Raw genomic sequence first — 10000 nt, forward strand, 5'->3', positions numbered from 1 at the left:
TAGGTAAAGCAAATAACATAATTATTGCAAAGTGGAATGTAATTCTGTGGAATCAACTTCTTCTAAAACTTTAGTTTTTACAGTTTGTGTACAAGTGTCTCAAGTTCTCTTTGTAAATTCAGTTTCCCATCCAATAGTGCACTGTTAACTATATTGGAAGGAGGCAAGACAGCAAATATGCTTGTACTATAGCTGTTAAGTTTAGAGCCTGTTTTTCAAAACACAACCATGAAGTTTATTGCTTTGGAAATAAGTGAAATAGCTTGCACAGTGTCAATTCAGTAAATCCAGATGTGAACATATAAACTACTTGCGTTTTGTTGCCAAGGCATAAGCTTTTTATTGTGGTCTGAGCATTTCATCAGTGTCCACCACTTTGCCCTGCTTTTTAAGATCCCTCTCCATTTTAGCGTTCAGAAACTCGTTAATACGATTGTTCGCCAGTTTGGATACAAGGTCGTGAAATAGCCCATTCACAAGTTCCACAACTGTGGCATTCTCCGCCGGGTTCGCAAGTGATGCAACGAGTACGCGAAAGTCCATTTCCAGGTTTTCATTGTTTAACACTGCATTCTGACACATGGTAAGAAACTTTGACGGATATTTTCGGAGATTAGCATCAGTAGCGTATTTGCGAACTTCTCTGTCCACAGATCTTAAGAACGGAATTAGTTCAACTCTAGGAAATGTTAAATTGCCTTCGTCTAGGTTTTTCAGACTCAGAAATATTCGATTTATCCTTCATTACGAGTTCGCGAAGAATTTCCAACTCTTTTTGCAGTATGGGCTTCCTTTTCTTTGACAATTCCCCGCGTCCTGGTTTCCCCGAAAGCGTTTCTTTCCTCAGTTTTATCATTCTATGGAGAGCGGCTCCACAATAACGATACAAAGTGTCATCAGACTCTTCCGATAACTCGAATCTTCTTTGACGTACAGACTCTTCGCTAGTCTCGGCCTCTGCTTTCTTTAAACGGATGTGGTCATGAATTGTACTGTAAACAGTTTCATGGATAACGCTTAAAACCGAATGTGAGGTCTTCGCAGTCGTGGCATTTCGTTTTGCACGTTTTCTCCTTTCACCGCCGTCGCAAGAGGTCTTTTGACTGGCCAAATTCTCTTCTTCACTTTCGCTATCAGAGGATGCGCTATATTCACTCGACGAGACATCAACCGTATAAGAACTTTCGTCCGATGAGTCAACTGCTAATCTCTCCTCGCAGTCCGCCATTACCGATTTCTCAGCCTGATCGTGTGGGTAAAACAATGACTGTCATAGCTCTGTTTTTATTGGCTCTTCGAACTGAGGGCGTGTGCAACTTCCCCTGGGAGGCGTTCTAATAATAGATCTACTCGGGAAAGGGTTGACTCCAAGGCCAAGTATGGGAGATAGAGGCTCCTCTTGATGAGCTCCTGCTGGTTGGAATTTTGTTTTCAGAAGTACATGATATATTCAGGGCCGGGTGTAAGTGGCAAATATGGAAAGGCAGAAGAAATATTTTCAGCCATTTTTTGCGAGTCAATGTAACGAGGTGTAAATTATCTCTGTCCCAACGTCCCAGAATTGACAATTCTGATTCCAGATCCAGAGTAACAATAAACAGTAAAAAATATTGTGATCCCTATCCCAGGAGCTAAAAATCTGTTCTGTTTTGGGGTGGGAAGGGGGGTGGTCAAGACAACCACTTTTTATCTTTAGTGTGCTAATACTTTTGTCGAGGATTGTATGTTCCCCAGACCAGGGTTGAACCAGGGTTTTTTTGGTAAAAAAATTGGGGATAGGGAAATGAAGTGTTTGGTTTGGTTTTGATGCATTCATACTTGCATTGTTATTACCAGTGTGTCCCCTGACCAAAGCTATACCAGGGTTTTTTTTTACAAAGTTATTGATATGGAATACAAATTTAAATAAATCATAACTCATTTTCAGTTTAAAATTCTGTCATCTACTTTTATATCTGGTAGTTTTGGAAACGTGAGCAGGAGGGATGGGCAGGCCTTGAGTCTCCATGGTGAGGAGACTTATAAAGACCTTAATTACTTGAATGACGCGTACAAGCGTGCAATAATCGAAAGCCAGGGGCAAGAAGAAATTTCTTTGGATGTGGAAAATTCTTTGAATGTTTCGTATGATATCCAACCGCTTAAAATGCAGAAAACAAAACAGTTTCTGGGGGTTGGGGAACTAGGAAAGCACTGTAAACCAGCATTGGTGCCATTTGTTGGTATTCAAAATATGGTGAGAGTATAGGATTTATATATTTGCCTTTTGTTGTGTCTAATTCTTAACGCGGATTTCTAAATTTCTACCACCAGAATAGATATGACGAATCATATTCTAGATCTTACCTTCCATTTTCGCCCGGTTATCGTAATTTTTTTCGTTTCGTTTATCTTCTGGTATTAAAGCTTTACCAATCTTGCTATTTTTGAAATGAGGAGCATGTTAGTGCCGAAGGGAAATGAGTTCATATGAGAAAGATTCAATATCTTGCCTCTTACTTCATGTATGCTTTATATAGTGACGTCTCAGAATAAAAAGGAAAAACACTAACCCCACCCCTACACGAATTCTTTTGTTGACTGCATTGGACTGGAAATCTACTAGTCTCCTTCGCAGCCGCTCGGGCCGGAGTCACGCAACGCTCCCCTTCCCCACGTGGGGAAGGGGAGCGTTGCGTGACTCCGGCCCGAGCGGCTGCGAAGGACACTGATAGTACATACAAGCAAATAAGCTTGTCTGGTGTACTGGTTAGGGCGTTGAGCACTGAGCACCTCCCCTGCTCCCCTTCCATTGTCAAAGAAGTCGGTTCACATTGCCAGAAAAAAAAATGGACGGTCAATAAAAGTTTTACAATCAAAGTTTTGCTCTGAAACTCCTATTTAAAATGAGACAAATGAACTAAATTGGAGCTGCAATTCGTTTCACTTAATTTTTTCCTGTCGAAACAAAAGTTTCTCAGTAATCTATTACCATGAGGTTATCTGTTTGGGGAACGAATACTTAAGCCTTGCCTTTATTATCTTTATTAGGTCTGCTTAAATACCAAGGGAAGGAAGATCGTCAAGCAGCAGCAAACAAAATGTGCAACATTTAATGTGCAACAATTAAACTGTCGAACGCAGATATTGGGCCAAATTCTCTTTCATACAACACCTGCATTATCTTTTAGTCGAATATTCTCGATTATCAATCCTTTCAAGTTGCCTATCTCTATTACCACTAACATGAGCGTATGTGACATTTTCAGGATAGAAATAGATCATAATTAAGATGCAAAAGATATTCAGGCGTCATGCGTGACTTCCTGCTTTAGCGTCGCCTTTGTCGTACTAACCCGGATGACAGAATGCTCAAAGTTGCTTTCTCGTAGATTTGTTTCCTGATGTCTTCTATCGGCTACGGTGGCTTACTCTACGAGGTAAGCCAAGTTCTAAAAGATCCGAGTAAAATTAGTAAAATCCTCTTTGCTGCTCAAAGGGCAAAATTAATAGCGGAAGACAGTGAATCGTACAATGCTCGATTTAAGCCAGGCGACAACGGCGCTGAGCTGCTTACTAAACTGTGCACAGACATGGAAGAGGAAAGCAATCTTGGAATTGATAACTTGGGAGAACTAAGAGATCTTTTAAAGCAAGTTAAAGCGTGGGGCCTTATCGCCAAAGTGGACAAATTCGTCAGACAAAGGAAGGATTACACCTCTTTGTTAGACAAGATCATTTGTCAACTAGACAGCCTAGATTGTCTAAATGACCTGATTTCATTGTGTGCTGATCATATTCCAGAAGAAGTTAAGAAAGACATCAAAGACACGCGTAAATTGTTTTGCGAAGTTGAAAAGAAAAACCGATTAGGAGTTGGTCGCCTAGCGCTTTTAAAAAAGATTTTAAAAGAGAAAGAAGAACAAGATCTGCTGGATGAGGTTTTGAAGTTTGAAGACGAGTGGAGAAGGGACGAAGACTTTGAAAGAAGAAGAGGTACAGTGTTTATTCTTTGTTTCTACAAACCTTCTTGTTGATGCTTAGCCCATTGCTTTTGTGATGCGAAAGAAAATGGTTATAGGTTAGATATACAAAGCTTTTGGGTGTCCTGTTTCTCAAGATGGCTTTTATATTGATCGAATATTGAGTTGTTTTTTATGCACGGTTCACTCGTTCTGGTAAACCAAGAAGAGCACAAGCCTTTTTCGGCTTAGATTCCTAGAGGAACCTTCTTCTCTCACGAGATATTGTGAAACTGCTCTTCTTTTGGTCATATTTGTTATTTTAGGGAATAATATGCAACTAAAATTTGCAACGTGCTCGAGGCTCGAACGTTGTGTGACAAGCGTTCAGTCCGAGCGACGACTTCCCACATTTCGGCCGCGCGAAAGTTGGGACGAAAACTAAATTTCAAGGACGGGTGGGAGTGGGGCCAACTAGAGGGAAAAGCTTCGCTGGTACGGGAACTTCTTGGAGAAACGAGCTGCTTTTGCGCGAGAGACTGAAATTACTTGTGCGATAAATGCTAGTCTTGAAAACTCTCCTTTAACTAAACATCTCATATTAACGCTCACTGCCCGCCCCACCTGTATGAATATATATCTTTTATAATAGTAATAGTTTACACTACAACTGGCCCCGCCTAAGATGGATGACTGTTGAGGTTATTTCTAAGGTTCGATTGTAATATGTGCTGCACATTGTGATGTCTTAATATTCTTCTGCATGTAATTAGGCAGGTAAATGAGAGTGATATATGCAAGTAATGGATGGGCAATAACAAATAGCATTTATTTTCAATTTCCGTCAACGTTTATTTGATACGCCATCAATTGAAAAGCAATTTACATAATTATCGAAAATGCCTCGAAAATATGATAGTAAAACAGGAACATTTAATGACTACAAGGCAACATTTCGTCGTCATCTTTTTGGTCCACGCGGTTCTTTCCAAGGTACCTTGAAATACCATAAAATAAGAACAAAACTCGGATATTATATTCGGATCGCTGATTATTGTTATCTGTGAATAAATGTTGTAAAAATGATCGAAGATTGTTTGAAAATGTTGATACTGAGACTATGCTTTTACTTTCAGAGGTTGCGTCTAGCAGTTTGTAGCCGAGACATTTGTCGCCCCTGTTTTTGATTTCATGTGACAAATCGTCGTCCCTGTTTATGACTTGTGCATGAAAAATCGATTTGTGACCCAGGCAATATGATTTTCTATCACATACTGTAATCTTTGATTTTCAAAGTAAAAGGAATCGCTGTAAATATTCAAAAATTACTCACCTTCAATCCCTATGCTGAACCTTTGATATCGATGCTCCTCGTGACTTTCTGCATCGTGACTCAAGTTACCCAGAACACCTCGCTCGGTGAACAATACCGATGCCACCTTGCGCACCCTGGTAAGCAATACCGATACCACCTTGCGCGCTCGGTTGAGCAAATCGAGATTGCTTTCCCCTGAACGATATCTACCAATTTACATATTAATTTACATATTTTCCCTTTTTTGCCTCCTCCAGTTTTGGCCTCTGGGCCAAAACCCTTCGGGGCCAATCATCTTATTACATGTAATATAATTCTAATCTGTTAATTAATTTATTTCATTTGAAGTTTAATCATGTTACTCCCTCAACTTGTTTTCTTCGGAGATATTAGCAATTTTTGCCATATTTAAATTCTAGACAAAATAAAGTCATTGCATTGTATTATATTGTATATACATGTAACAGAGGATCTTTGTAATCGAAACATGTTTTACAAGTAGAAAATATCGTGGATTTTTTTAAACTTACGAGGAATATGTACCGATCAAAATACGTCTCTGTAAGATATTTAGAATTCAATTTTGATCTTTGAATTAGTCAACATAAATTTACGCGGTGTTCAGGCATTGTTGACGAGCAAAATTCAAATCTCGGCTGGTATCTGATCGCCGATGCCTATTTCCCTTTCGTAAACAAGCGATGCCATTCTTAGTAACCAGGCCTTTTTATTCGGTTAGCTTTCAATAAATTTTTAGGATTAGCTTCAATTAAATGCTTTAAGATTGCCAACTTGAAGCCGTTGTTTCGGTAGTGTAGAGGTTAAGTGCACTTGCTATTAAGCCATTGAACCAAGTTTGATATTGTTTGACCAATTATTTTCTAAATTTTTCAAAGGTTTATTCTCCGTTTTTTAAATTCTAAGTGAGATACGCTGCTAATCTAGTCCTAGATTAAGTATTTTTTCGTCATTTGCAAACGACAAACTTAACAGTGAAATTTGTCTAGTCCAAATGGCATCGCTTGTTTACGAAAGGGAAAATTGCATCGCCGATTGGTGTTTACGGCTTTCGACCAACTCGATTGGAGACGATGTTGACCATCGACATCATCGTGAATTGCCGTAGCTCGATTTTATTTTTTTAAATGTCTTCGACAGAAGTTTGCTTATTGTGTAGTTTTTTTTCATTGCAAGCTTGCAATAGATCTTATAATACGGCGGCCATGTTGAGTCTCGAGGGATTGAAAACTTTTGTTTTTGTGCACCGAAACTCGTTCCCAAACACTTCAACTCGAGGCTCGGGGTACGAAATCAATTATCTATGGGCAATATGGCCGCCGCGCGAATAAGGCCCATAAACTAACGTTCACGGGAGAATGAATCCTGGCCGTAATTGAGTGTAATTGCTTCAGTGAACGCAAACAAAACAGAAATGTGCCAGATCAATTTTTTTTTATCCCAAACGTTTTGGTAATCAGGTTCTTGTGCTATTGTCTGGTTACATTTGTGATGAAGGTTTTGGCTTCTTTACAGAACTGACAAGACTGGACAGCCCTCATGGTGGTGTTTTTTTATCCCTTCACTAAATATCTAGTTACATAACTCGCGAAGACCTTCTTGTCTAAGTGCAATTTGATATATTGTTTTCTTAGTGAATAGAGTTTAACAAATTGTCGTGGTCTAAATTTCAGACCAGGCTACCGAAGCTGTGAAGACCGTAATAGTGGGTAAGTCAAATATCAAATGTATTGTTCGCTTCATTCGTGATCTTTAAATTCTTCCACTTAATATATGTACTGGTCTGGTTTTAATTTTTTTTCATAACTTTTTCCTTTGGAGAAAAACACAGATAAAGCTCAGCGACCAAACTCTTTGATTACAAGTTCCCGTAACTTCTCTTTTCCAATATCATAACTTGTAAATAACATTGCACAAGTTCATTCTGGTGCCATAACAAACACACTTTTTGAAGGACCTTGTCGATTTCACAATAAGGAAATTAAAGTGCCCCTGCGACCAAAAAATCAATTCATATTTTTCTTTGGATTTCAAAACTATGTTAACAAAACACTTAGTGACCCACGTTTTAAGCCTTGATTTCAAAAAGACACCTCTTTATTTTAACTGTAATTTTCCTATTTAATGGTCCGCCATTACTAACATTATGTTCTTGAGAGAGCTGGATCGAGGAGAAAATGACGTCAAAGGCTCACTAGTTTAAGAATGCAATACGTGTGTACGCCACAGAATTAATACGCAGCACGGGGGTTTTGGGCTTTCAGACTTTAAAACTCACGCTAGTGAGCCTCTGACGTCACTTTTCCCTGGATCCAACCGTCTGAGGTCCAATCGGTTAGTTTTGAACGTGAGTAATGGCGGACCGTGAAATCCAAAACTTACACTCAAAGTAAACGGCCTTTGGATAAAAATCAAAGCTCAAAATTTTGCCAGTCAAGTGTTAAGCAAACACACTTTCAAAATCTGAAGGAAAAAAGGAAGTGGTTTTTTTGATCACAGGGGCACTTTAACCAGCGAGAGCGATGGCGGTCGAAATCGTCGTCAAAAAGTGAAAGTTACTCAGTTGCACGCGTTGTGCTTATAACCTCCCGCTATCACTTCCCGCCTAGTATGCCACCGTTTGCGCACAAATTCCATTGTGCCTTGGAATATGGGTTTTTTAGGCTCCGTGCAAAGTTGGGTGTTACACTTTGCGTTCGTTTCCCACTCGGTTGCATTTTGTTGCGTGTTGTTGGGAGTTGTTTGAAACTGGTTAAACTTTTGAGCCAACAACTCCCACCATTTCTTTTGTTCCATGATCGCCGAAGCGTAGCGCAACAATGTTGGATCCCGTTTGCAGTGCTCTTCTAAATCTTATGGGTCGCATCCTTCCCAAAATATACTGCACGCCCTTACATTGTCGGGAGTTTATGCATCCGTTTTCACACCACCGCCAACACCATCCCACATCTGCCGAACCTTCTCCTTCCAGCAATGTTGGGAGTGGTCGCGCCCGTTTGCACGGAGTCTTGATCCTGTCACGTTATTGCAATTCAAATGAAAAACGCAGGTACATTGTGCGCTGACTCCTCCCATAGAAAACTAAGGGGATTAAGTAGTAGTAGCAGAAAAGAGAAAGTGATTTTTTTTGCCCTTCGTCGTCCGCATTCCCGTGCTAGCGCAGCCGAGCAGTAGGAAGAGGTTCTCCTGATCTTTGAGATTCTGACTCTTTTTTTTTTCGATAATCTTCTAGCTCCAGCATCTAGTTTATACTCAGGAGTTAAACAGCTTGGAGAACAGATTGTTGGAGGTGAGTATTCTTTTCTTAGGCCCTGCTAACCACCCTTCCTAGAAATCAGTTTACGGGCTGAATTACGATGGGCACAGTTCAACGAGATCCTTTTTTTTTATTAATGGACCGACGGCACAGATAAGACACCTCTGGTATCCACTTCGCACTTTTAAGATCTCGTACCTCAACGCAAATACAATACAATATTTTATTTATTTGCCATATATACAACATTTCAAGATGGAATTGAAATGAATCTAAGCAAAAAACGAAACGGCGAGAAAACCTGAAAGAAACCACGAGGCTTATAATGAGTCACAGCCAAAGGTGGTTAAGATGCAAGTCATCAGATGTAGTTAAGATGTAATCAGCCGCGAGGCGATTTTCATGAAGGAGGAAAAATGGAATACCCGGAAAAATGCTTGACGCGTATTCCTTAGGATTTTGTTTTAGCTTTCGTCAAGTATCCTTTCCTTTATTGGTCTTTATCATTAGGAAGCAGTGTGAACCAATGGTTTGGATCCTGGAATTGCGTGCGCATGTTGCACCTACACTGTACAGTTCCCGCTCTCACCATCTATTTGTGTTCCTTGTTCACGAAAAGACATCACTATCCTTTAGTCTCAAGTTTCTATAGCCGAGCACAAATGCTCTACGAAAGCCCATAAAACCAGTGCAAATCAAGTGAATGTTGGTGAGAGGGGAAATGCCGGAGTACCCGAAGAAATACCCCTAGGAATGATAGAGTAAACAACTAGCAAAATCAACTCACAACTGACGTTGACTTCGGAAATCTATCCTTGGTCACGTTGGTGTACACTTGTATGGCGAGTGTTCTTACCAATACGCGCGAACCCCTTTCCCCACATAATGGGATATTGACTGCCTTATGTTTTATTTAAAAGACTTGTCTTGTTGACTATTATTGTAAGGATCTTTTGATTTTATCCACAACAAAAACATGCTGAATATTGCTGGTTTTCACTCACGTGATCAACAGCCATGTTTTTCAACGAAAACAAAAGGAAGCGTTTGCATAATAATAGAGTTAAATTCCCGGAGGATTTGGTCGGGGCACCAACATGGCCGCCTTTTCTTTGTTTAGGGGCACCAACATGGCGGTCGTGACGTCATGTGAAAACCGAGAATAGCCGATACATCATTATAAATTATGGTGAGCCGTTCGCTGCTGATTTGGTCAGGAAAGAATTTTGCTGGATTTTGTCAAGTCTCCATGGTACATGAGATCTAAGGAGATTGTGGCTCAAAACGTAAAAAGTGAGAATTTCTTGTATCGTACCTGATGCCATTTTTATCAAAGTGTACGTTCAGGCGTAGCCACTCTTTTGTTGTTGCAAAGGGTTGTTTTGGAAGCGTTCGATCTCTCAGTTATAATATTTAGTGGTTTGACATATATTCAACAATTATTCGCCGAAGGCGAGGTAAAAAAAAACC

At 39.9% G+C, this 10000-nt stretch overlaps 1 protein-coding gene across 5 annotated transcripts in view; it reads left to right on the plus strand.

Moving 5' to 3' along the window:
- Positions 1-3193: 3193 nt before the first annotated feature.
- Positions 3194-10000, plus strand: part of LOC138007445 (uncharacterized) — a 44622-nt gene continuing 37815 nt past the window's right edge. For 4 of the 5 annotated variants that reach the window (XM_068854342.1, XM_068854341.1, XM_068854343.1 and 1 more), the window contains exons 1-3: positions 3194-3975; positions 6948-6983; positions 8507-8563. In XM_068854342.1, coding sequence (XP_068710443.1) covers positions 3384-3975; positions 6948-6983; positions 8507-8563 — 685 coding nt within the window. In that variant the 5' untranslated portion in view covers positions 3194-3383. Of the gene's footprint in view, positions 3976-6908; positions 6984-8506; positions 8564-10000 lie in introns of all 5 variants that reach the window. The other variant, XM_068854346.1, reaches the window with a different exon arrangement.

The sequence above is a fragment of the Montipora foliosa genome, chromosome 6 (assembly GCF_036669935.1).
Source record: "Montipora foliosa isolate CH-2021 chromosome 6, ASM3666993v2, whole genome shotgun sequence".
NCBI classification, from domain to species: Eukaryota; Metazoa; Cnidaria; class Anthozoa; order Scleractinia; family Acroporidae; genus Montipora; species Montipora foliosa.